The following is a 27,468-nucleotide window of genomic DNA, read 5'->3' as shown; positions in this document are numbered from 1 at the left end:
CACGGTTATCCACAGGATCTTTTACAGAGGTGTTCAAATGGTTTAGGATGGATTTTTAACAAACTGAGAGGGACAAGAGTTCAGGAGCCCTCCTGCTGTAGTCTTACGAAGCCAGCCAGCATCAGGTCTGAAATACATGTACTGAGATTTGACGAGAAAAGTAAGTAATCAGAGAATGTTTTGATGTTCGTTATCCTTCACCGACTCTTAGACAGTTAGCTTAGCTTAGCATAAAGACCTGAAACAAGGGGAAAGGGTCCCATGGTAACAACATCCACAAACCAGCAGCTCTAACGCTCACTTACACGTTATATCTTGTAGGATTTGGAGTCATTTAAGGGGGTTTATTGGAAGAAATGGAATCTGATAGTCAAAACCATGTTTCAGTGTATGATCATCTGAAACTAAGAGTCATTGTGTTGAGGCGGAGTCCGCCACGTTACACTGCCATGCTTCTACAGTGGCCCAGAATGGACAAACACTTGTTCAAAGACAGCAATTCACGTTTTTTAGCGGTAGGCTGAGACAAAGTGTATTTACTTGATGACAGCTGAGTGACAGGTGCGTTTGTTCAATAAGGTCAAGGAGAGAAGTGTTAATCAAATTGTCAGATGGCTTTGGGAGGCTGGTACTACTCCAGTGGACTGTACAGATAAAGTACTTGATGAAGCTTCCACACTGACATTGTGTTGTATTTGCAAATACTTAAATGTATTTGGTTGAACCTACCTACAGCATCAGGCAGGTGGAGATAAGACAGTCTGGATTCAAAGATAACCACAGAAAAAGTCTATCAAAGTAATGTTTGAACTCTCTCTGTGCTGTCCCCACCCGTTTGGCGCTCCATGGAGGTAAAAACAATTAATTTGCGAACGCTCTTTGTCCTAGCCCTTACACTGTCACAGAGGCATTCTTTGGCATATAAAGGGAATGCAGAGGGCTCCCCCGTCTTGTTTCCTGTGCTGTGTAGCCTGCCAACCAAATGAATCTGTCCAATCCCTGGCATTTCCCCGGGAATGTGACTGGAATGTTATCTGCTTCCAAGTGGAATGCCTGGGTCATGGTTTTAGTCTTGGATTTCACAAGTGGCCTGGAATATCCACTCTGAGAGCTTTCTCCCATAATGCAACAGGCAGACAGTGCTTAAAAAACAAAAAAACAGTCAGCTTTTCCTTGAACAATGAGTCTAGACACACATGCACTCGCACACACAGACAACGTTTTCTTCCACAGAAATGCTAAGCTGATTTTCAAATTTAAGCCAAATTCATAGCATCTTCCCTACGCACAAGATTAACCATTCAAGGAACCTTGAAAAGATATATATTAAAAACACTTCACGAAATAAGGCACTCCAATTTTCCATTGTCCTGAATGCTTTCAGCCTGCAGAGAGGTAGAGGCAGATGAAGCTGTGCAAGTCGCCTTATCCACCTCTGCATTGTCACAATGCTTCAAAGGTAGGGGGGAGATGAAAGCAGGTGATATGAGCAGTCTGATAGAATCTGAAGATGGGACTAGTGATCTGTGTTCTGCTCCTTCAAAGGGATAGCGAAACAGAGATAGAGAGGGAGAATGAAATGGGCACCAGCTATTGGTTCAAAGGCAGCTTTCCCACAATCCAATGTACCACCTTTCACTGGCTTTCTGCTTTCCAAAGCGGCAGGCTGGCGTATAAATAAGACCTGCATAATTAGGCTCCCACGGGGGGAAACCTCCCTCAGTGGGTTGAGTGATGGCTGTGCGTTTAAAAAAAAAAAGATTCCAAGTAGTGGAGAGGGTTCTGGACTGTGTTCCTGCGGTAAAAACCACGACCTCGCCACAGGTTTAGAACCTGTCGTCTCTGAGTTGCGTCGGGGACTTGAAGGGCTTCAGACCCAGTGTCCTGCGCGGGTGAACTCTCTCTTTGGTGCCATCCGGGGGCTTGCCGCAAGCCGCCCAGCCAAGATCGATGAGGGGAGAGTCTGCCGGGTTGAGGGGCGCTATGCGGAATGAGGGCAGCGTGGGCGAGCCGTTAGTGGAGCAGGGTGCAGAACGGGAGGTGGGGAAAGGCGCCGAGAAGGGGTCAAAGGGTGAAGCCGTGTCCGAGGCGCTAGAGGGGTCAGCCTTGAGGGTGAATGGGTCGCAGTCAGGCGAGGGGAAGGGGTCACAGTTGTGGAAAGGGTTGGTAGGGGAGGGCTGGTAGCCCAGAAGGTTGCTGTCCGAGCGGTTCGGGCTGCGGCCACCACCTGAGTTTCCGCCACCAGCTGAGATGAAGCTCCACGGGTCGATGCGGGGGCGGATGGGGGATGGGCGGGGACGGGGGATGACACTGACCTCAAGGCGGCGGGTTTTGGGGCTCCAGAGGGCTGGGTTGGGGTGGAAAGTAGGTTTGTCATCAGGGTCCTGCGTGTCTTGGCACAAGGGCAGGTCCAAAGCTAGAAAGAACAGAAAGAGACAACATTAAAGGGCTACTCCAACCATTTAGTATTAAGTGTCCCAAGCTGCAACTCAACAGCATCTTTCGTCAGACCATCCCTGCCCTCATCCCTCATCTTTCAAACTCCATTCACCACGTTTATAACACAGGATTTCTATCAAATATGTGTAACTATGACATTATCAGGATTATATTTCTGGACTTCAGAAAGCTCCTCCAGCGCCACAGGAGACTAAGTTGTTCTCCCCTTGACAAGTAAACTGACCTTTTTATGTAAAATCAGTGGAGTTCCCCTTTAAACAAGACACAACATCAGAGAACGGCTGAATATTCAACATATTAAACCTCTAGATCACCTTGCCCTTCACTTTCCTTGCTCGCAGAGCTTTTAATTGTTCATTTGCAAATGACTCTCAAGCTGCTGTGTTGCTCTTTCTGCACTCCTGCAGCTGTCTTATATTTAGTATAACACGTGAACCTGTGTGATGAAATCGATCCAAACAGAAACATGAAAGTGGTTCATTATTGTTGCAAAAAAAGTGCACAATCACGAGCAGAATATGTTGATGCAATTAGTCTCAATTAAGTATAACACAGGGCTGTGTAACTAGTTGACAGAGATGCAACTGCAGCAAACAGCAAGTGTAAATTAGCACTGACAAGACCATTAAACTCCAAATAAATCATCCTGAATGAACATTTGCTACTTCCAAATGTGATGCGTCTGCCAAATGGCGTTATTTACATCAGCAGCGACTCTCCAAGGCTGCTCAGCCACTCAGCCGACGAGAAAGAGCAATCAGCAGTCACATGAGAGCAGACGAAAAAATGCCCCGTGAAGGAATCCTCTGCATTCATCTCCCTCTTTTCAAGCACGCATTCACCGCCAGCAACCTTGTGGCGGTCTGTCTATGCATCTGAGTCATTACAGTCAATAAACATAATAAGATGTTTAGCTAAAACACTCGCGGTTTAATTATGTGTGGCTTTTTTTGCCTCTGCGCGCCCCATGTAATGAGCGCATGCGTTTTTTGTGAGATTACGGTTGTTAGCGGCGGAACAGGCGAGGCATGTCTGCTCGGTACCTGGGGGCAAAGCTGTAAGAACCTCTCTGTGGAGAATCCGAGGCTTTGTGAGTCAAGCGGACCAGATATAGAGTGTGAAATGTTACCATGGGGCACTCTTAAAGCCCTCGTAAAGCCCACTCGCTCTTAAAACAAGAGATACCCACGCCTCCGTCATCGCGGCTCTTAACTGTGCCAGTGCTTCTAAGAAACGCATAATGGTCTTTGGGAAAACATGTGAATGTGAATGTACTGTAAATGTAAGTGTTGCTGATATGCAGATAATGTCTGTTAGCATGACACTCATGAATTAAAACAAAAGCATAAATATGCCCCACAAGAAAAATGAATATAGTATAATAACGTATGTGATGTTGAGGGGAAATGAATGCAAATCCCTCTTGAATGTTATCATTTTTCATGTGTCATCCTTTACACATGGCACACATTTGACATGCCTCCATGTGAGGGGATGATCAGACTGAAGGGCAAATACTCCTGAAGCTCCAGCCAAACTCCCAAACTAAATGTGAGGAGGTGGCAGTGAAGTCAAGAATAGATTATTAGCAATTTTGAATCCAGCACTTTCTGCCTGCGTGACCTCAGCTGTGCCGCCGGATGTTTTGCATTCATCTTCAACTTGGCAATAAAAGAAAACTCTGACTTGAAAAAGGGGGGAAACAACAGATGATTGAATGCTAGCTATGCTAAGCGAGTATTAACAGTGAAGTATGAAGGGCCAGCTGTTACCTGAGATATGCAAATAGCCGAAGACAAGCTTTGATGTAAATGAAAAAGCTTGTGCGGCGTGGAAGCTTCCCTTGTGCCAGAAAGATCTTTCTAAAAAAAGGCACAATAATAATTCTGAAAGAGCTGTGAGGGAACATTGTCATGCTGAGGAGGAACATTATTCAAGGTAAGAGTTGGATCCAATTTCAGCACGGGGGCCTCCCCGAGAAGCAAAACATGCTTGGTGCTCTTGAGGAAATACAGATGAAGCGGGCAGATAAATTAAAAACCAAATCATGGATCCGATCTGGAGAGGAGAGTGTAATTTTAAAAGGGGCTGCAGTTAAGTATTGTACTTTTGTAAAGTTGGGAGACTTGCAGAAGAAAAAAAATAACTGAAAGCAGCAGAGGCCAAGATATTCTGACTTTTGACCCATGTGGGTTACGCTGCCAAAACACTGGACTTCCTACATAATAACATTTGATAGGGCTCTAAGGTCAGGAAGTGTTGATCCTCCCAAATGAGTTACCCTTTAAAGGAACAGTTCACCCAAAAAACGCTGTTCTGCTGCAAAAACTCCAGAAATTTTTTTGTGGACTACGGACACCCTTCACCTGACTTCCCATCAGCATGGAGGTAAGTCTATAGTGACAGATTTTTCATTTTTTGGGTGAACTGTTCCTTCAAGGTGATGTCAGACTGACCTAGCTGAGAGACGTGCAGGCCTTGGCTGGACCTTCTCCTCCTGTCAGCTTTGTGCTCCCACGCCTCAGAGCCCAGCTCCCCGTTAGTTGAATGGCAACACGGGGTCCATTCCCCTGGGCTGGCCCTGCCGTGCCGCAAGGGGGTCCTGGGGCTCTGCGGGCTCTGTGGGCTCTGCGGCATCTGTGGCGTCCGGTGGCTGCTCCTCTCACGCGGGTTCGGTGGAGGTGGCGTCAGGGGCAGGGGCTTCAGTTCTTGGTACTGCAAAGCTAAATCCAAGAGTGGTTTAGGGAGCAGCTCCGAGGTGGAGAAGGTGATGAGATCGTCCACTACCGGGGGGTCTGAAATGAGGGGTTTAGGGAGGGAGATCTCTGGTTCAGAGGGGGTGCGGTCCCCGAGGGAAGAGGGGTTAGTTCGCGGGGGCACCCTTGGGGGAATATCCAGGCAGCGACCTAGTCCTATGGAGGCCAGGAGGGAGCCACCGCCCAGCAGGGCCCGGTGGGTGCTCTTAACGAGGCCACCGAGGGAACCCCTCTCAGGCCTGGGGGAGCCAGCTGGGGAGGAACCTCCTTCCTCGCTGCACGAGTCTCGCTGAGGTAGAGGAAGCCGCAGGCTGTCCTTCACTGAGGAGCCTGCAGAGAGAGAAAATACATTTCTTGAGTTTTAAAAAGACAGAGAAGGAGAAAGAGACGAGGCATTTATTAATAATTTAGCTTTTATTTATAATTCACATTCATGCCAGAGAAAATTGTGACTAATGGAAGATATGCGGCGAGCAGTTGGCGGTGATGGAAGGCGTCGGATACCATTCTGAGCAGGGAGGTTAGGCGTGGAGGGTCTGTACTCCTCAAAGTCGTCCTTGGAATCTCCGTTCTCATTGCTGTCCGACCCCAGGAGCTTGGCCCTCATCGACAAACTGAAAAGAAAAGAAAAAACAATTACATATGGTGACGAATTAATGAAATCCTTGTAAATCTAAAATAGTTATGTGCAAAAGTAAAGGACAATCCTCCCGTACCTGCTTTCCTGGGGACTAAGGCGCAGGACTTTGGGGCTTTTGGGACTCTTCGGGCTCTGGGGCCTCCAGTGGGGGCCCAACCTCAGGTCTCCATTGGCTTGTTTAAGAGAGGGCGCCTCCAGGGGCCAGGCCGTGCTCAGACCGAACGACCTGCTGTTGTCACTGGGACTGACTGCAGGGAAAAGGGAGAGAAAAAGAAATTAACATCGGCTTGTTCGTCATCAGTATGCAGACTGTTTAGCTGTATTCTAATGAGGTGAGCATTTAAAAAAATCACCAATAAATCAACAGCCCTGCAATCATCTCCACCTCTATGACTCCTGCTACAGCTGGAATACATGAAAATTTAATGCACTTTTTTCCAATATTAGCTTTTATATCATATTTTTGCAGTTTAAGACCTGATTAACTCCAAAAAAAGTGTTGAGATTGCATCGCCACGTGGATGTTGTCTAGATAGTAACCGCCGAAAGAGAAGAAAGTGTGAGAAGAAAGAGCGAAAGTCTCCCGGGAAATGATGCGAGGGAGAGCGGAGTGCGAATTAAAGTTTGGATTTCACCTGCCAGTCATACACTTCACCCAGGATACGGCGCCGCATCTCATCCAGCTTTTCTTCCCACCAGCTGGCTTGTGCTGCCGAGGTTGTTCATTCACATGCAGCGTGTATATGATAGGCTTAGTGCCACAACGCCTCCATCGCAGCCCCTCAGTACACCTTATGGAGCCTTTCTCGACATTACAGCTTACTCGAAGAAGTGACAAAAATATTGTGGCGCCGTCATCTACCGCAAATAACAAGGAGAAACTTTAAACTCACGATTTAATTTCATAGAGTTGTGGTCACTCCATTCAGCCTCAGAAATGAGAAAAAGCAGAAATGCCCTCTGAAAAGACATGTTGTATTATTTCCTGTGACCTCCCGTCACTCTCCAACACAATGTTTTCGAAGCGAGCATAAAAGTCAGGTGATAGCGTCGGCGTTGCAATTTCATCAAGATCAGACCGTGGCTTTCCTCTGCACAGTCCTCCGTCAACACATTTTTCTTTTGCAATATGTCACAATGTTTTGATGGAATGTGTCTTGATGGTCGCAGTTTTTTTGTGTTTTTCACAAGCTGCTCATCATCATCTGCCCATCGCCTGCACGTGGCTGCGTTCGCGGGAAGTCCGCGATTATTAAAGGCTGCTCAAACTTACATTTCATCCAGTCGGCAAGGGCCCTCAAGCGGACTTTCTGCAGACTTCACCGGACGTCACTGACTCAATTACCCACAATTAATTGCAATACAGACGTGGCATTGTACAACTTATTATGAACGTGTAAAACAATTACTTTATTATAACGTAACTTGACTCGTGTAGGCTAGAAATAACACCCAACCACATCATAATATAGAGTATTTAGAAAAGTAGACTGCATTTTATGACATGATGTCAGTGAACACGTCACCGTACGCTGGTGGAGTTAGCCCGTGATAGACAGATGGTTCGTCCAATCGTTGTTCCAGATGTTTCCGTGTAACAAACCATCTGGCACGTCAGGTTAACTTTTGTTATACACAGTGCAGGTGGACCTTGCTAGTGAGGCTGCACTTAAGCAAAGGGGGCTTTGGGCTAAATGCTACTGTATGTGCAGAATGGTAACTAAAAAAAGCTTTTACAGTTCCCCCTCAGGGAGAATGTACCAAATGTTGCTCCAATCCCTCAAGTATATGCTGAGATATAACATTGGATGAGTAAAGATTTGAACTTGGTCGTAGCAACAGAGGAAAATTCAGTGGATCAGAATTCATCCTCTGGTTACACAGATAAATTTCATGCCAGTCCAATGACCTATGAGTGTTTGAGATATTTCACTCTGGACCAAAGTGGTGAGCCATCGCTGCCAAACCTGGAGCTACGCCGCTGGGTCGGCATTAACATCATCATACCAACGTATAAATGAGACTTCTTCACCTCAGGTACTGGAACTGGGATGAGGAATAGAGGCTAAGAGAGAAGCAAAAGAACCAAAACTAATCCTGCCCCCACAGATAAGGAAAATAAATGAGGGTAGCAACATCCACCAGCTGCCAGCACGTATGATCCAGCCAGCCTACAGAGATGCTAAAAATGCTAACGAGCACAATCCCAGAATTTAAAGAGTCCCTGAAAAGTACGAGATGTTTTAATCTTCTCGTCGTCTAATTCAGCAGAATGAGAGACATTACTAAAACAATCACTCTGTAGGGCTCATTGTGCCCGGCTACACCGAGTCTTGTCGAACGGAGCTCTGCGGACTAATGCAAATCAATTTGGCGGTTCTCTCGACAAATAAGTTTGGGAGGCCCGAGCAATAAATCAGCGCTCGCTACTGAGAGGGCAAGAATAAATATCCACTAAACACATTTTAATGACAGGCACACTCATGGCTTAGTGATTGCCATTAAGGAAAGTCATTAGGAAGTAAAGAAAACCAGCCGTCTATTTGATGAGTAAATGAAGCTGGCAGATGTTTCGGATTTGCAGACCACTTTTACAGATAAATGTTTCACCGCAATTTGTGCTTTCATGTTGAGCCCCGGCGGTAATTGTTCTGAGAAATCCCTTCCACTGCCTGTTGCCGTACCGCAAATTTCCTTTTGGGTTTTGTTAAGACGCCCCGTGACCTACTGGCTACAATTTCCCCTCCGAAGGGGGAAACGATCTCGGGGCGTTTGTCTAAGAGCCCGACAAGCAGAGGAGTATTGTAAATCTCTGCCTCTGCTGCAACCCTTCTCAACCCCCGTCTCCTGGAGCAATGAATTCCTCCCTGCTTATTTTTAATTCAGTAAACCGCACTGTAGCCACTACATGCATATAAACCAGGGACTCCTTCTGCCTGGGAAAGTGCGGCTCGATGGCTCCCCCCGCTGCAGCGACCAGAAACTGCAGGCGAGGGGGCTGCGGTGGAAAAAAAAAAAAGCAGCTGAGAAGTGCTGAGCCGCTGAGAGGAAGTCAGATAATATTTGGACTGGAACAGACTGTCGAAAAGGGAAAAGGGTGTGTGTGTGAGAGAGAGAGAGAGAGGCAGGGAGGGAGGGAGGGGGAGCGAGGGAGAGAGGGAGAGAGGGGGCCCACAGGGAAACAGGGGAAGACAAAAAATATGAGTGGGTGGTTGGGAGCACATGAAAGGAGAGAATTTGGAAACTGGAAAGAAATAATGTTGCAACATCGTCTTTGTGCGCATGCAAGAAGGCGAGAGATCCAGCATTTCTTTGGTTTTTCTAAATATCACAGGAAGACACGCACATATGGTACGTGCACCTGTGCACCTGTGCATCAGTGTGTTTATCCGGGGGGAAGAAACGGCTGCACTCACGTTGGATCGCGCGGAAACGTGGGCCGAAGGAGGGCGAGGAGCCCGAACCCAAATCAGGAGAGTTCCGCCTCTTCTCCAGGCCCGGGGACGCCTGCACTGTAATCTTGTGGATGAAATCTGCAACACACACACAAACATATACAGCAGATGTTAGACCACCTGGAAGGTAGACACCAAGCAGAATACACACACTCCTCACTCTGCTTAACATTCATACATTCGAGAGTTGTCAGTTTTGAATGTTGCAATGCTTTTTTAAAGCTTCCTTATTTCTCTGTAACAGCTTGTACTGACTTTTACCAAGGAAGAGATTCAGTGTTATGTAGTTCTCAGCCTGGCACGAAGACAGTGAAGAGTTATTTTCTCAAGTAAGTCTTTAGCAAGCCTCGTGTTACTGTGTTACAGGGCTAATTTCTTTGCTGTGTTTGTGTGGGAACTGGCTATTTCACCTTTCGACTCGCAAATAACTACTAGCTGTTGCTAACTGTCACACTGCTAATTACTGAGCTACAGAGCAAAGTATCTGTTAGAGGGGAACCTTTTTTATGAATCTCTCTTGAAAATGAGTAATTATCACTTAAAATGACAACTGGTTCCCTCAAATTAACCCCTACTTAGTTCAGTATTTTGGACACATTTTGTTGGATTAATTAAATTAAAGAAATTAAAAAAAATAAGTTTACTGACTGCAAGAACTAATTGGAAGGACTTTAATTTACTAATGTAAGCAACAATGCCCTCAAATTATGAACCATTAACTCAAATTAATGTGCATCGACAAATGCAGTAAAGGAGCTATCCCTATTAATTTGAGGTAGTAGTATTAATTATTTAGTTTCATATCATCTTCATAAATCAATTGCACAAATTATGAATTAAACAAGAGACAGACTTGTATCAGCCCCCACGACAAGCAGCTACTAGCATTAGCTAATTTATTTGTTTTTGATCAAAATGGAGATGTTTGCTAAACTAGCTTGCTGGCTAGCTGGCAAAAGGAGCTAATATTTAGTTCAGGTTAACTGAGTTGAATCAAGCTCGCCTACACAGTGTTTAGAAGTAGAACCTATGCTGATAAACGCCACTTTGCTAATAGTGAGTTTCAGGAAATAGGTGGCTGTCAGGAGGGAAGTTTTCTGGTAAATTATTCTCTCAAGTTAGCAATTCATGCTCTCAAATTATGAACCATTACCTCAAATTAGTGTGGATTCGAAATATCAATTAACTTCCCCCAATCCATAATGTGTACCATTAGTTTTCTTAATTGGCCCCCTCTAATCAATCAACCGTGTCCTCTAATTACTAAACTACGTTGTTGTTCTCGTCGACATAAATGGGGATGTTTGCTAAACTAGCTCGCTGGCTAGCTGGCCAATTATTGTTTCCAGCTCAAGCTACAGACTCGAGCTACATAGAGTTCAGCTAAAAGCTAAAAAAATATGACGCAGTAAAGATGTTGAAACCTTTTCTAGAAATGTACAGGACTGACACGCTACAGCACCGTGTCTTAGCTGTATCTGTATTTCCATCTTATTTATTTCTTTGTACATTTAGCCACAGTGACACATCAACATTTGTGATGCAACTGCAATGTCTCCACATTCTTACATTACATTGTTTTTATCGTAATCATTTCGGTTTTCTATTTTTTATTGAATTCCTGGCAATCACGTATAATTTCTGAATATGTACAGAACCACTTTTTTCTTAGTTTTTTAACTACCGCCAGGAACAAAAAAAAACACCGACATAGGACCAGGCCAAGATAATTACACCCTAATTACTAGGACATGCTTTAGTCAGTAATAATGATGTTAATTAGGTAGAACAAAGCTCGGTCCAGAGGGACTGGTTGCCGTATCTTTATAAAGCCTTCAACATATATTCATTTTTCTTTTTCACACCAGTCTATTAGCACGTCCTCAGGTGTATACCACACTGCATTTCACCACAGAACCTTAAAAGCCCAAATCCCAAAGAAGAATATCCCGTGCATGTTCTTTTTAAGAGAATATTTATATCAAAACAGAGTCCAAAGTATACAAAGTGCAAGAGCAACACAGATAATAACGATATTAGTGGAAAGAGGAAGGGAAAAAGGAAAAGGAGTCGGGCAGATATGGTTAGACGGAGGATAAAAACACTGACTGGGGAGCCTCGATGGGAGTGGAGCAATTGAAAAAGGGCGAGGGAGGGACACTTAAAAAGAAGGAGAGGAAGAGAGAGAGAGAGAGAGAGAGAGAGAGAGAGAGAGGGGCATAGAGTGAGAGCGAGAAAGTGAGCGAGGCCAGCCAGCAGTGTATCCATGGACAGGAAGTGTCGAGGCGTGGTTGGCTCACTCTCCCCTCTCATCAACCCCCCCCGCCACCACCACATCACCGCCCTGCTGCTGCTGGGAAAGGCCTCACCACAACACACACACACACACACACAGACACACACACGCACACAGTGCATTTACGCATGCTTGCTCAGCCCAAAATACACTCACACACGCATTGAAAAACACTGGATGTGAGCTGCAGCAGGCTGTGTGACAGTAGAGGAAACCAGGTGTGCTCCACCTTTCACAGGACCGACATCTATTACTACGATGTTCTGAAAGAGCTTTTCAGAACAAAATTGTGCGGGAACTTTTTTGAGGAGTTGTCCCTTTTGACATTTTATTTTGACAAGTAAACAAATTGACTTCACGACAGCAGGAAATGGCGCCTAACTGCAGCCTCCCTTTCTAAACATCAGCCTTTAAACCTACATGAGTCCAGCCCTGACAGGAACCTTCAGCTACAAAATTATAACAGTTGCACCACAAAACTCTCCCTCACTTCCTCTTCTCTGCTCTCTTGTAATTTCTTTTTGACTCTTGTTTTTGTTGCTTCTTGCATCTGACCCAGTAATGGCCCACGAAACAAGATTTTTCATCAAGACTTCTGGCGAATAGATGATTACTAACACCATCAAACAGACACACACACCTTGAGGCATGCTGATCTTCTCGCCGTTCTTGCACTTGAGCTTGTGCTTCTTGAAGGTGCCCTTCCTCTTCTTGACGTTGGGTTTCTCCTGGTTCTGGTTCAGGTGGAGGATGAGGAGGGTGAGCTCGCGCTCGAACACGTCCTGCTCCCATTGGGCCAGCTGCTGCTCGCGCTGCCGCAGGAACTCTTCGTGGGACTTCTGCTCCAGAGCCGCTCGCTTCAGCTCCTCCTCGCGGCATCGCAGCTCCTGATGGAGGAGAGGATGAAAGAGATTATGAGGTGTTTAATATCACAGTGGGTCGAGTCAGGTGTGACTGAGGTTTAGTGTCACGTCTCCTACTGGGTGACAGTGTGAAATGAGACGCTGGGTCGGTTGGCTGCTGTTTGACATCTTATATGATGTGGCACAGCATAATAGATTAGTCTAACATAGATTGGTCTAAAGGTGCTGGTAACTGAAGAGGCTGCAGTTTATGGGCTGCTCCCCCCAGAGCCTAAATATACAACAAAGGTTGAGTCGTTTTTAGACGTTTTAATGCGGAAATGTTACATATTATATCTCTAAAGCGTAAGGGTGGCGAACTAGCTGCTATTTATATTCATTCACTATCTTAACAAGCTTTTAGATCTTTGTTGAGTCTTTCAGCTGTGTTGTGTTGATTGAATGGTTTAACAGTTTGCTAAGATGGACACAAGATCAGCATAAGTGACTATTAGTATTAATATAACTATTAGTTTCTTATAACAGGTTTGGTAATAGTGTGAACAATTCTAGAAAATGTATCCAGCGGACCTGTCTTCAATGCACCAATCACAGCTGAGTACAATCTCCGTCATCTTATTCTGTTTACATTAACGCAATACAAAAACCAGAACAGATGTGCCACTTGGTATCCTGGTGGTTTGGAGTGTTGTTTTTAAATCTGTTGCCAAAGCTGAAAACAAATCAAGTTAAATGTCAAGAGTAGATTCAAGATATAAAATGTAACATTCAAATGTCATAAAACAACTGGACCTTTATTATATATTTTCTTGAGTTCTGTGCTTATGTTATCTTAACATTTCAAACAATGTTCACACCCAGAAAAATCTATAAATATATTCAAGGTATCGGTTATTTGGTCACCTGTCGCTTTCAGGAGAGAGTGGGGGTGAGGAACTAAAAATTACATGAATAAAACTTTCACACATCTGTGAACATTTCTATCCGACTCATGTAGATTTGCATCAGAAACGGTAGTTGTTCAACAATGAAGACAACAACTCCCGTGATCCCATCAAGACACGTCTTCTGTTTAGGTAACAAGTCTTAACTTACCTCATCACACTACTGGTATAATAAACATGGGATGGGGAGTTTATGATTTGTCTGGAGTGCACAAAATCCCACAAAATCAACAAATGAGACCCCGGATGAATAAAAAGGAAGTGTCTCTCACCTTCTCTTTAGCCCGGAGTTCATCGAACATGTCCTGGATCTCCAGCTTCCAGTCGTCCTGCAGGGAGTGGAAGGAGTCCTGTGGCATCTCTTCCTTCACCTGCTGCTCCAGGGCGGTCAGCTGGGTCAGGATGGAGCTGAAATTGGGTCTACGGTGGGGGTCCTGGTCCCAGCACTCTGTCACATACATAACAAATACAGTCAGACATGAGGGTCCACACTGCACCCGTATTAACCCATAAGAACCCATAGTGACACGCTCGTAACAAGCACTTTAAATGTCCTAAAATGGGTCTTGGTTCTGGGTTCTTATGGGTTAAGAGTCACTACTACTACAACTGCACTCTGTTAAGCATGAATACATGGCTGTCCTCACACTGAGGCAAAAAGAATCGAAATAAGGAAGTGTCAGACCAAAGCAGAGCAAAATGGAAATTAAGGAGGTTAATGTTGGAAAAAATTGAAGGTCTTTTAGTTTAAACTGAGTCGTTTCCTTAAAAACAATGGAAAAAGCTTGTTTCCTGTTCAGTTTCACTTCTTTCGAATGTTTTCTTGAATCAAGAGACCTGAAAGAAGGAAGTCACTCGCTGATTCCGCATTAATCCTCAGACAAACAGATCTGCATTGAAAAAAATGCTAATTTTATGACCTCTACTGAAAGGTGGGAACTTTAAGATGGAACAAACAGTCAGAAGACTAACTAACTAACTAACTAACTAATTACTGAGCCGGATGTTTCTGCACTCACTACACTTCTTTTTAAATGAGCCTCCTGCAATCCCTGTAATTTTTATTTACACATACTCCAGGCACTTGTGTGAACGCGATCTAGAGTCAAGCTGATCACTTATTCAAAGTGTTATGCTTAATTAACTTGCTGCGGGGGGTTTTGCATAATTTGCTGCACCACTTTGGGCACTACAAGCAGATCAAAAACCAATCCAATAATTAATTAATCCTCTGAGGTGGCTATCGGTGGTTTTGTGCACTGATCTCTTTTTTTAAATACAACCGTGAAAGACAAGCTGACACCAAGAGAAGGAAAGAATGTAAGCTGTCCGCGTCGTCTTCTTGGCTAATGTATGTCGGGAGCAGAGCCTTTAACGGCAGCATGTTAGAGAGTACCCAGGTGACACTGCTTTTTAACTTGACCAGAAATGGGTACAAACATATTGCACAAGGTGGCTTCGGCACGAAACACTTCCTCTCCACAGCCACGGTATAAACAACATACAGGAATTTGTTCTCTCGGTTTGAACCCAGCTTTGGGGAAATGGAGAGAGAGAGCGTGCCGGAGACATGAGTCTGATCTCACGCGAGAGTACTCTCACACCACTGAACTGAGAGTTATTGTCTAAACTGCCCTTACAAGGGCGTTCGATTTCCACACACACGTCCCCACCTTCCATGAGCTGAGCGAAGGGTTCGGGGCACGTGGAAGGGATGGGCAGCGTGAGCTTGTTGACGGCGACTCCGTAGGCGACGGCGAGTCCATCAATCCCTTTGTAGGGTGCCTCTCCTGTTAGCAGCTCCCACAGCAGAACACCGTAGCTGGAGGGAGAAAACACAGACAGCAAGGCATGAGACGGTCAGTCACCAAAATTGGATAAAAGGCTTTTATTGCTTCATTACCTGGCCACTAGCAGTGTTTTATAGGCTACCATTAGCAACCTGTACTCCTACTCTGCCAGTCTGCATGGATATTAGAGGAGCAGCAACTTCACTGCTGGACTTCAGTTATATTTCAGGCATCATTTGCCATCATGGGGGGGGTGCAATACATCACAATGTGGGACTGTCAAGTACAAATCAGCAATAAGCAAGCTAGTTAGCTACAGAGACATTAGCAAACTAGCAGCAATTGTTTTATGCTTGTTCTAAAGAAAAGGACCATAATATATTGGACCGACAGAGAGTGTGCCTCTGAAAAGCCTCAGTGTGGAGGGTCATGGAGGCCGAGCATTTCACCCTACCCTTCTGTCCCGACTAGAATTGGGCCACCGACCCCCGAGGCATGAATGCACAAAACGGAGGGGTAGAGCTAAGGCCCAGTCCGAATACACTCTATGCCCCTGCCACTTAGCCCGACCCCACAGAACTGCACGCTCACACAGAGTGCAGCATTGAAGTTGCTCCCAGGCAGCCAGGTTTTTGAAAAGCTGTCCACTCGTCTGCACTGCACTCCTAGAACGCTCAAAACTGATACAACAGAACCAGAGATATCGCCTTTTTTCACACATTCTTCTTTCTTTTCAAGGAACCTGGCGCCTACATTAACGCAACTTGAGTGACATCAATGGAGGCAATTTATCAGATTACATGCAGCTTCCTCTGGAGCTACAAAAGGCTTTATACCAGCCTATCAAATATGCAGCAGTACTTCCCAAGACCTGTAAACACACCTTACTGTGTAAAATTGGAGTTACCCTTCAGTTGCGTAGGTGACAAAGCCGTCAGTCCCAGATTACATCAGGTATCTTTCCTAACATGAGTGACACCTTCTTTCAGACTATTTAAATTCTGTATATTTGTATGATGGTGCTTATAAAAGGATAATAGCTCATTTAGTTCTGCGCTAAAAGCAATGGGCTGTTGTTTAGATAGATGAAACTCATGTAAGGGTAACTTTAATTATAGTTCTTGCTTTTGTGCAGCGCATTACACACTCATTATCACAGCACTGACAGTACAGAACTAAGTCACATTTGTTCAGTGGAATATTTTTGCTTGATGAAACATGTGCTTGCAAAGCAATGTGAACTCATGCATGCAAAACCTGTACAAACACAAATACACAAACACACAGAGAGGCACACAGGACTTTGCGAGCCCACACAATGGGAGCAGCCCTGTGTCCTAAGAAGATGAAGCGTGGCGCAGGACTTGGATCTCCCACACTGTCAATTAGCCCTCGCCCGGACCTGACTGAACGCACTGTGGAGGCTCACTAAGTGGAGAGCGCAGGCCGCAGCCTTTTTTTATTTAGTTCTTTAATTACAACTTCCACACACTGTGACTGTGCAGAAACGCTGCTCGTCGGCTCGCCCCGAGGCGGCCGTCGTCTCCGCGTGGCGGCTTTGGAGACGAGCGGCTGTGGACAGATGAGAAAGAATAGTAGAACAAAGATTACCCTTCATTTTCAGAGCAGGGCTGCCTGCCTGCCGCCTGCTTCTCGTTCATTTTGCTGTTTTCCAGATTGTGCAGAGATTACTATGAAAATGAGCTTGCGTGGGTTTGTTGTGGATAGACGCGGGAGCTGGAAACTGAGAGGTTGCGTCTGTGAGATAGTGAGATGGCACTGAGCCTATTAGGATAGTAAAAAAAACACTGTACACTCTCACTAAATAGGGTTCCTTAAAGTACCAGAAAATTCCTTAAGTAGCTTGCACCATAGCAGAATCCTTTTGGATGTTCTCAAGGACGCTTTCAAAAACATTCTTGTAACAGCATGCTCAATTGGTCTCACACAGGCACCGTATGGGGCTGCAGAACCATTTAAGAACGGATGAAATGGTCCAAATCCACAGGATTTAAATTAAACCATAGCGTACGAGAGTAACTGCAATAACCACAATGCAGCAGAGCCGTGAATGTGGTATTGCTTTAATTAATAAAAAAAAATAAAAAATCTTTTCCCCTATTGCAGAGTAAACACCCGAACTGCTTCATTCCAAATGCAAATTCATATACGACACTTGAGCCATCAAGAATCCCCTCTCAACAAATCACACAGTTATTCAAGTCATTATTATAAAACCACAAACCATAATCAAGGGACTCTTCTCTTTCTGTGTAGATGTGGCCAAACCCATACAGATATGCACACACACACACACACACAGAGCTATTCCCAGATAAAGGGCTGTGGTTAGGTTTGGTGTGTGGCCTCCTTCTCTGTCTATACTGGAGACAATGGGACAGTGTGCAGTACACATGTCCCACAACAAAGCACAGAGCAGCTCTTTGAAGAGACGCCATCACATGGCTGCGGCAGCCTTGCTGCAATCCATCACTCTGTCCCCTCGTCTCTTCATCATTGTCTCCCACCATCACTTTTCTCTGTGCTTTCACCTTTTCCCCTCCACGTCTAGCGTGTTCTCTGTCGACAGACCCCTGCAGCACATTCACTATCCTGCTGAGGGGATCAGCAAAAGGACTGATGTTCAGACAGACTGACAGAAACGGTCAAAATGGAAGCAAGAGATGCCAAGATATCCTGACTTTAGCCTTGAGCGTGCCTCTAGGTTGTGACAAGTGAACTGATTAAAATGAGTGGAATTCCCCTTTACAATCAGGCAGTGGTAATGTATGTGATCAGGGCCGATAGAAACCACCCAGGGAATACTTGATGTTTCGTTTTGCTCTGAGAAGTGAACACGCTCTCTCAGTAGGTTTCCTTTGGTATTATTTTCAATAAGAATAGGATTTATATTGTTACATCTGTGTTTACAGAGAATGAGACATTGTTCTGATCACAACAAAGCTTTTAATCTAAGATCACACACAACTCGCCTACATTAGTGATGAAAATCATGAAAATACAAAGAAGGAAAATATGATAAATAACTAGAATGGCACTCAGCAGAGCGGATACCTCTGCCAAGGTCCACCAGTTCTCTTTTGTACTCACTTACACATACCCGCCACCATTCATTATTCTCTGTGAAATAAACTAAATGCATGAAAAACGGCTTATCTTGCAACGTTAAAGATGTGAGAAAAAATCAGTCCCTTTATCTGGAATTGAAACAAAAGTTAATGGGGCCTATTTTGGGCCGAGACTCATTCGCCATCCAAGTTTTGTGGAAGTTCTGTGTAATCCTGTTTGCAAACCAACCAACCAGCCAACCAACAAACAGACATGGGTTAAAACATAACCTCCTTGGCGTAGCTAATACTGGCTCCTAACCAAGTCCTCAGAACGGAGCACTGGGTTGTGACCATTGACTGTATAAAACAGAGTTAAATGATGATAAAGCAGAGTGTGCTTTAGGGCGTGGCTACCTTGGGATTGACAACGCTACAACGGCGTGTCCTTCTCAGTCAGATCCAATCAGGATATCCTCCCCAGCTCCACCCTCTCATCCAAATATGGTCAATTCTGGCTCCCAAAAGAACAACATGGCAATGGCTGTAACGTCAAAACAGGGTAATGTTGCCGTGGGTTTAAATTTTTCCCATACACAAACATTTGGAAAAGGAGCTGCTGTAAAATGGGGAGAGCCCCTTTTTCGGTGCATGCTCCCGGTGACAAACTAGGAATGAAAGCGGCTCCATCTTGGAACACAAAGTCCAGCTCTCCCTAATACATCCATGATTCTGACAATTTCAGTTTTATCTCACAGAGGTATGACGAGAACATTGATATGACTGCCATATTTATAATAATGTATACCATTAAAAATCAGAAATTCCATCACTCCTGTGGGGCGTCTCAGATATTTAAATTGTAAGAAACACCAAGTTCCAGGTAAAATTGTTCATTGTTTAAGGTGGCCTGGGTATTAGCTGTCCATTCTAGAAGAACAAGAGAGCACGTTTCTGTGTGATTCAGCCTCATTACCAGCTGCTCTGAGCCAAACGTCCTCGTGGAATCCTGCACTACCTCCAAGCTTTGTGAATCCCCCTCAATCAGAGATGTTTCCGTCACCATAGAAACACTAGTATCAGTCAGATAGCACCTTTCAGCAGAGATTGGTGCCATTAAACTAAGGATTGTTAGACTTAATGCTTTATATACTGGCTCATTATCAGGATGAGTTAAAAATACCAATGTCAAGAGTCAAAATTCTGGTTTGGTGACACACTAGTGGTGGCTTTAAACTATTGGTTAAAAATGGCCTTCACATGATACATTAAAATCAAAGTAATAACTTTATGATCTTTATGTATTGTATCATAGCTAAATATACTGTGTATATAAAAAAGTTTACCCTTTAACTGGGGATAGTATACATTTAGCTTGTTACTTTCCAGGCAACAAAAGAAACCTCATACCATTTTTTCCCTTAGAGGAATAGTTTGAGATAAATGCATTTCCCCAAAATATAGATCTAATCCATTAAATGTAGAGTATATCATTTCTGCTGGTAGGGGTCTCTCAATGAAAACAAAAGATATAAGTAGCATGGGATCATGGGAGTTGTTGTCTTCATAGCTAAACAACCACCATTGCTGAGGAAAATCTATCTACGTGACTCAGGCAGGAATGTTCATGGACGAGGTAATGTTTCATTTGAAGTTATCACGGCAGCCGAACAATTGAAACACACCGTTACCTTGGGCATGGGTAGATGGATTTCTCTCAGTTCGAGCATGTTTGGAAACATTTGGGATAATGTAAGAACACAACTCGACAAAGTTTGCAATAAAGATCTAGTTGGTTCTAGACATTTTAAGGCAGAAATCTTACATATTAATTATTTAAGGTACTATGACTCAATCCATATTCCCTACTCCTGCACACATCCACACACACACACACACACAAGCACTAACCTCCAGACGTCGCTGCCCTTGGAGAAGGTGGATGACTTAATGACCTCAGGGGCCATCCAGGCGTAGGTTCCAGCAGTGCTCATCTTTGTGGTTTTGTGCCACTCCCTCGCCAGGCCGAAGTCGGTGATCTTCAACGTCAAACCCTCCATACATTCATTCTCTATGGGCTGGGCCAGAAGGACTGGAGGAGGAGAGGACAAGTAGGTGGAAAGAGAGGGAAGGAGGAAAGACAGACAGTTAGGACTTGGCAAGGTTTTAAACAGTTGAATGAAATCTATCACTGCAGAGGCTAAGTTTGCACTTCTCTTGCTCTCTGAGAAAAAAACTCCTGTGAGACTGAGCTTAGTCGTCAGTCACACATTCTCAAATGGCCCGTTTCTTTCTCACTTCCTCTTCCTCTTCTGTTTATGCCACTACAATTTCAAAACATCTCCACAAAACCCTCTGACCACTTAAAGACATAAATCTTCACCCCTTCACACAAATGACATTAATGTGCCAGATAGTGCTGCATGGTCTTAAACAAATGTCTTATTTCCACTGGCTTTCTACATATATAGCACGGTTTAGCTATCACACTGGGATGATATGAAGACTTTTATTTTGAAGCAGCTACAGGGGCCAAATGTATAAACCATGCGTACACACAAAATATTTATTACACCACTTTCCAGGTACACATCTTTAACACCATGCACAGTTGCCAGCTGGCATAAAAGAATAAGAACAGCGTGCATTCGGGCTACATTTTATTTCGAGCTGTTGTTTTCCCTAAATGATGTTAGGACTGCATCTATAATTTAAATGAACCTTCACTGTGATTACACAGTGATGCGTGAGTTGTTAGCCTTGTTTTCATTCTCTTCTGTGCTCGTCAGTATGCATTGTTATATTTATAATGATCTTTATGTAAATGAAAAAACAAATACATTATCTAAGATTATTTTGCTGTATTATCGGGGAGTAAGAATACCTTCAGGTGTGACCCATTATCAGCTGCTTTGGTGTTGCTAGAGGAGATCGCCAATTTACAATCCAGGCGTGAGCGAGTTATCAGGGACGGTACTGATTTCCCGTCCCATGATGACAATCGCACATCAAGCAGAGAGAGCGCAGGAACCCCTCTCCTCCCCCAGGAGCTTGCACACTATTACTGTACACAGAGATGCACATCTTGGCATCTCGATTGAAATCAGACCACTATTTTTTAACTCCCACCAAAGCCTGTGGATTTGAACTCTTCACCCTTCACCGCTTCCTGCCATTTTCAATTCTCAATTTCAAGATGATTGAGATGTAAGAGGAAAAGATGCGTGGGAACAGTCATATGTGGGGTTTTATAAATCTGACCTAAAAAAGACTGCGTATGCATGTTTCCTGTTTTGTGTGTACACAGATTTCTACACCTGAATATACAGAGTTTTATACAGTTTTGGCCCCAGGAACGTGGAAGTGTTTAATATTAAATAAATAAAAAAGACAAAAAACAAGTAATGATATGAATACATTGACTTCTGAAGAGTTATTGCTTCATTTATATATTTTACACAATTATCCAAATGACGATTTATTTAATTATTACTTAATTTATTGATTACTGAAGACTTTGTGGGTCCATGCAAGAAGTGCTGCCCTGTCGTGTGGAAAACCACCCAATCCTGGGTGCTCACAGTACACCACCACTCTGTTGTGCAACGTCCCAACACTTGCTGAGGCACACTGGAGTTACACATCTGCCAAATCTATTGGTCAAACTGACTGTAAGCTGAGCGACAAGCCAATGTCCCAAACATCTTATCTCAAACCTGCAGACTACCATCAGGTCATAAATGATGTGCTCTCCGTTACCAATCTGAATCAGACTCAGGTAGGTTATTATTCATGTTATCTGTGAACTCACAACTGGATTCATCAAAAGTTTTAGGTCTGTTCTGCAGAGAAACTGTGGGGGAAACAGTAAATAATCACACTGATGCAAGACTCCAATAAAAACAGTTGTTTAACTGCCTTTCGTATAAAAAAGTCACGCAGCTTCTTATGACAGCGAGCACACTGCATAGAACAGAACTGAGAATACAGCACTGATTATCCATTCATGTTATCTGACGAGGAAAACAAAGTTGCAACAAAGAAATATACTGTGCAGTCTAATGTGCCCTCATTGCAACACAAGGCAGAAAGCAGCAATGAAATGTATCAGAAGGACAAACAGGCCACTTTAAGTTCCTATGTGTGTCAGGCTAAGTGACCTCAGTTAATATTAATGACTATTACAATAATGCAGTTTCAGTGAAGAACCAAGTAAACACAACCAACTCCAATAATTTGGTGAACAAAATCTGAAATAGTCGTACTTAAATGGACCAGATGACATGATGTAGTTTGTTCGTCATGTTTGAAAGATCCATAATTATGAGCTCTCTAATTTAGCTATTTCTTGCAGACAAAGTAGGACAATTTCTCCAACAGTTCCCTCAAATTCTGCAGGGACTGGCTGATTTTCATCAATTACTGTAACTGGGAAACTAGAACAGTGCTGCCCAAAGTGGGACCCAATTTCGATTTGGTCCTCCTGATGTTTGGAGTGAACAAAAAAAAAGATTCTAAGTTCTAAGTGCTATAGGCACTGGACTTTCCAGTTGCCTACGATAGAGACAATACTTAGAAATACCATTACCTGGATGACTGAGATAAAAATAACATAACATAAAATAAAAATTAAAAAACATATATAAAACATAAATTGCTGTTCATGTTGTTTTATTTTTTGTTAGGTAAAAATGCTCTTAAAATGTGTAGGATCTCTAATTATCATTTTTCAGAAACTGAGAGCAGTGGGCAGAGTCACACTTGGCGCAGGAAGTCAGTTAAATAAGGGATCTTGGAATCCTAGTACCATATTGCATTTTGTATATACGATGCGATGCGATGCGATGCGATACGATACGATACGATACGATACGATACGATACAATACGTGCTTGCTTTTGGCCTGTGGCCCATCGTGTGTCAACCCTTGACCTAAAGGGTCAATACGTTTCTGAAATGCATCTAAACTTTCGCAAGATTCTGAAAATGCAGTAAAATCACAACTGCAAAAGTAATGCCAAGTTCACACCACAGGATTTTAGCCCTGATCTTGCCGTCGCCAACAGTTTTTGAGGATAGCCGACAAAAGATCTAGGACATCAGACTCAGGGATAAAATGGAGGAAAACAGTCAAAATTCAACTTGCACTCTAGATATTTTATATATTACTTCACACATTTAGGTTACATGTATTTTGATGTGTTGTTCCTAACTTCACATTCAAATATAGTCATTGAGAAGCTGTCGCACCAACAACATGTAACCCATTTAACCAAATGCAGCCTAGTTTTAACCTAGATGTACAGGTGCCTTATGACCTACAAACAGCACAAAGAAGAATCAGAACGTTTCTGATAGACACCTGACAGCTGCGACACGGATCAATCAGATATGGATGACTGATCTTAAGGAACGGCTCTCTAAACATAGATGTAAACACAGAAATCCCAAAGGAGAAAAGTACACACTGTAAAATGTAATAAGCTATAAGTGAACGCATATTGGTAACCAGCCAGTGTTGTGCAACCGCACGCTGTTGGAAGGCTTTGTTTCTATGAAAATAGAATATAATGCTGAGGATGTCGGTTGCTGCGGTGTGACTCCGTGTCACATGTCTCAGTATGATCGGCAGCCATGCCTCTCTTCCTCTTTGCTGGCAGGCTGGGCATCGTTCAGGGCAAGGCTGGCCGTCAAACGCAGGGAGGAGAAGCGGCAAAGAATTTGACTTATTATAGGGAAGTAGGACTCTTGCTATTTGCAGTCACTTTCCGACTTTCTGGGCTCGGCGCTATTTTCCTTTCTTTTTTTTCTCCCTTCTTTTGACCGAAAATCTATTTTCTTCTGTCTCTCTTTTCTTTAACGGCACAAATATGAAATTTATCTTCTTCCACACATATGAACGATTCTCTCTCTTTCACTCTTTGTTGTCTCTGTCTTTGTCTCTCTCTCTCTCTCGCTCTCAGACATCCTGTGCTGAGTCTCGTAGCCCAGAGGCAGCGGGTTTGACGTCACAAAGGAATGCATCACAAGAGGTTGTGTTGTCTGCTCTGTGAGTGTGTGTGTGTGTGAATGTTGAAGAGGATAGGCGACTTTCATAACATACTTGCGCAGAGATTTCACCCAGTTCTGCTGTAGCCACACATACAGTCACCTTCCTTAGCATTTTGTCTCTCAGATGGTGACAGGTACAGAGACGGACAATTAATTGAGGCTTTTGCTTCACGGTTTTTGACAGCCTCGTTTTATTCCAACAGCCAGACAGCTTTTAAAATTGGCAAAAAACTCCATCAAGATATGTCCATCACAAACTTTTACATCGACTTATGCCTCGAGAAGAAGGCACAAACAATAAAATAGCAAAAGTAGCCACTGGCCAAAACAAAAACAACCTCTACAGTGAGAGAAAAAGTGCCCGCTCATTTAACCTTTTTGCAGAAAATCAATTTCTGTCCATTCTACGACTGAGTCATTGTTTCTGTCAATTCCACAGGCCCTCAGGGAGGAGGTGGTGGTGTCGGTGATGGAGGGGGTGCTGGTATTTACTGCAGCAGGCCCTGATCCTTTGCTCCGCTTCTTTTGTCCATCTGCTGGTCAGTGTCTGGTGAAAACAAGCCCTGGTCAGTCACCCCTATCTCTACCCCGGGGGGCTCGCTTACTGCATCAGGACCCTACTTCCTGGAAGTGACGCCGGTATCGGCAAATCAGCCTCCGGCGGCGGAGCACTTCCTTTAAAAAAAGAAAAACGCAGGAGCCTATTTTGTTGTTCCCGCTTGCTGTTCATTGTGCACAATAAGCAGAGCGCTATTTTGGGAAACTGAGGTTAAGAGGGGTCACGTGGCACCAGACAGTGACAGAGACAGAAGGGAGGGAAGTTTAGGTGCTGTGGTAGAGCGAGCAGAGGTGACAGAGGCAGAGAGAGAGAGAGAGAGAGAGAGGGAGAGGTGCTGAATGTTGATCGTTATCATATGATTGAGTGAGACAGGGCACGGCTAAAAGTGGCTGCATGGGCCTAGAAAGCAGAATTATAGATAATGGTGTGCACACACACCCACCCACACACACCCACCCACACACACAAAGCACTCATTCTACATGGGCAAACAGATGCACACACAGACACTTAAGACTGGACACTCTCACATTCCTAGTCCATTTTTTAGCGATACACCCAGCTGCACACAAGCGGCAAAGCATGGGAAATCTTTGCACACACACACGCACGCACGCACGCACGCACGCACGCACGCACGCACGCACACACACACGCAGTTGAAGGACAGGCCTGCATGCACACATGAAAACACAGAAGTTAACTACCATACATACACACAAACAGAGGTGTAGGCTAAATCCCAGGAGTGCATAGGTGTGACAGCCGGACCACCTCAACACTACTGAAATGATGTTGAGATATAGGAGATCATCAAACGTATGTCCGCACAAACACGATGTATAACTTTATATTTGCCAATTGTAAGATATGTATTATTGGCATATTTAGACCCGATTTACAACTTTCCTTCCGAAATTAGCAAATTCCGAAAAAAGCCTTGCTAGCCTTGCCAACCCAAAATGAACTGAGAAGGTGTAGCAGTAACTTCTTAGTCCTCCAAAGCTAATACAAAAGAGCATAAATATCTAATTTTATAATCAGGGAAACTAGGATATAATAGACGACAGTTACACCTAACCAGTTCAAAGAGCAGCATTAAAGCTAGCTAGAGGGAAAGCTTAACATTTTCAGACAAGTGAAGTTTTGTGCATGTTGTATCAAGCCTTAAAAAATAGTTCAACATTTCAATAACAAATATGCTCATATGCTTTCTGTAGAATGGAAATATCTGTATCAGTGTCATGTCTGTGCTTTAAATACAGAGCTCAGTCAGGATGAAGCTAGCTGAACTTAAAGATGGGAAGCAGAGGGCCTTAAAGCAACGTTATGTAGAAACTGGTGTTTTGTGTGATTTGGTTTCTGAGTCACAAACCACTGTAGTAAATACAAAGCCCAGCTCTGTAACGATTTGTCAAACGTAATGTTGGTGCTAACCACAAACAGAAGTCATTACGTCATAAAAATGTTATGTCTTGAAAACATGTATGTGACAAAGCTACATAGTGCAGAAAAAAGTGATAGGGGGTCGGAGTGGCTGTGACAGAGACACCATTCACCCCATTACAAGACAATGCACCTTAAAAATGATTCTGAAGTACCTCTGATGAGCAATGGTATGGCCTGTTCACCCTGCTGCCATCTGGCAAAAGATACAGAAGTATCCGCTGCCATACCACCAGACTACAGAGCAGCTTCTTCCCTCTGGCCATGACACTCCTGATCTCATCCTCATCGCCCCACCATAAAATAATATATCTCGTGTCGCATAAAGGGACTACAACTCACATTTCGCTGTACAAGCCTGTGTCATAGAACGAGGATTAAATTAACCTTGAACACGTGCTATAGCCTGAGACTAAGTACACAAGGTGCTGTGTGGATGGATAAACTGCTGTTTGTCAAGAAACAGACAGACTGATGGACAGATTGCACATCCATGTCTGGATGTTAATAGGTTTACATACAGAGTCGTGCTGGAAAGGGGCAAAATAACAATCCCTGGCTACAGGCCTATCTCACACTGGTGCATACACCCACACACACATTCAGGGACAGATTTATTATAAAGGCCGACAGGCACATACATTTTTGAACTCTGACAGTTTCATAACACATACATACATAATGAATACACTGTACGTAACTCATGCATATAAATGCCTCTGCACTTGTGGGATGAATATAGCCTACCTGTACACACATTTATGCATACACTTAGGGGTCCACACCACTCATCTTTGCACACGCGCACCAAGCATACATACAAGCAGGCAAATCCACCCAAGTAAGCATTTTAGCAGTCTCAGCACACATACACACACCACATTCTTCTTCCACTTCCTGAGCCGAGGCAGATAGAGTGCATCCACAGTTCAGCCCCGTCCAGCCTTCCTCCTCCTTCCACCGCTTCCATCGCACTCACGACGACTGCCGCGTTAGTCAGCTGCTTACTGGACGGCGTGTCGCAACACACGCTGTGTCCAAATCAGCCGCTGACCCACATAACGCCGAGTGTGCTGCTGACATCCTCAAAACTCTACCGAAAAATTCGGAAGTTTTAAAGTGGTGCGCTGAAAGTCTGGA

General features: G+C 44.0%; 1 protein-coding gene across 1 annotated transcript in view; it reads right to left on the bottom strand.

The window, feature by feature from the left end:
- Window positions 1-329: 329 nt before the first annotated feature.
- LOC141003391 (mitogen-activated protein kinase kinase kinase 11) overlaps window positions 330-27,468 on the bottom strand; it is a 41,897-nt gene continuing 14,758 nt past the window's right edge. The window contains exons 2-10 of the mRNA XM_073474717.1: window positions 20,184-20,364; window positions 15,088-15,236; window positions 13,687-13,862; window positions 12,248-12,494; window positions 9,273-9,389; window positions 5,933-6,104; window positions 5,721-5,830; window positions 4,917-5,546; window positions 330-2,416 (exon numbers count right to left, since the gene is read on the bottom strand). Of these exons, the coding sequence (XP_073330818.1) occupies window positions 1,827-2,416; window positions 4,917-5,546; window positions 5,721-5,830; window positions 5,933-6,104; window positions 9,273-9,389; window positions 12,248-12,494; window positions 13,687-13,862; window positions 15,088-15,236; window positions 20,184-20,364 (2,372 nt within the window). The 3' untranslated portion in view covers window positions 330-1,826. The remainder of the gene's footprint in view (window positions 2,417-4,916; window positions 5,547-5,720; window positions 5,831-5,932; window positions 6,105-9,272; window positions 9,390-12,247; window positions 12,495-13,686; window positions 13,863-15,087; window positions 15,237-20,183; window positions 20,365-27,468) is intronic.

This window comes from Pagrus major, chromosome 10, assembly GCF_040436345.1.
Source record: "Pagrus major chromosome 10, Pma_NU_1.0".
Lineage (NCBI taxonomy): Eukaryota > Metazoa > Chordata > Actinopteri > Spariformes > Sparidae > Pagrus > Pagrus major.
Note: the sequence above shows the minus strand (reverse complement) of the source record. Positions and strands in the feature narration are given on the sequence as shown.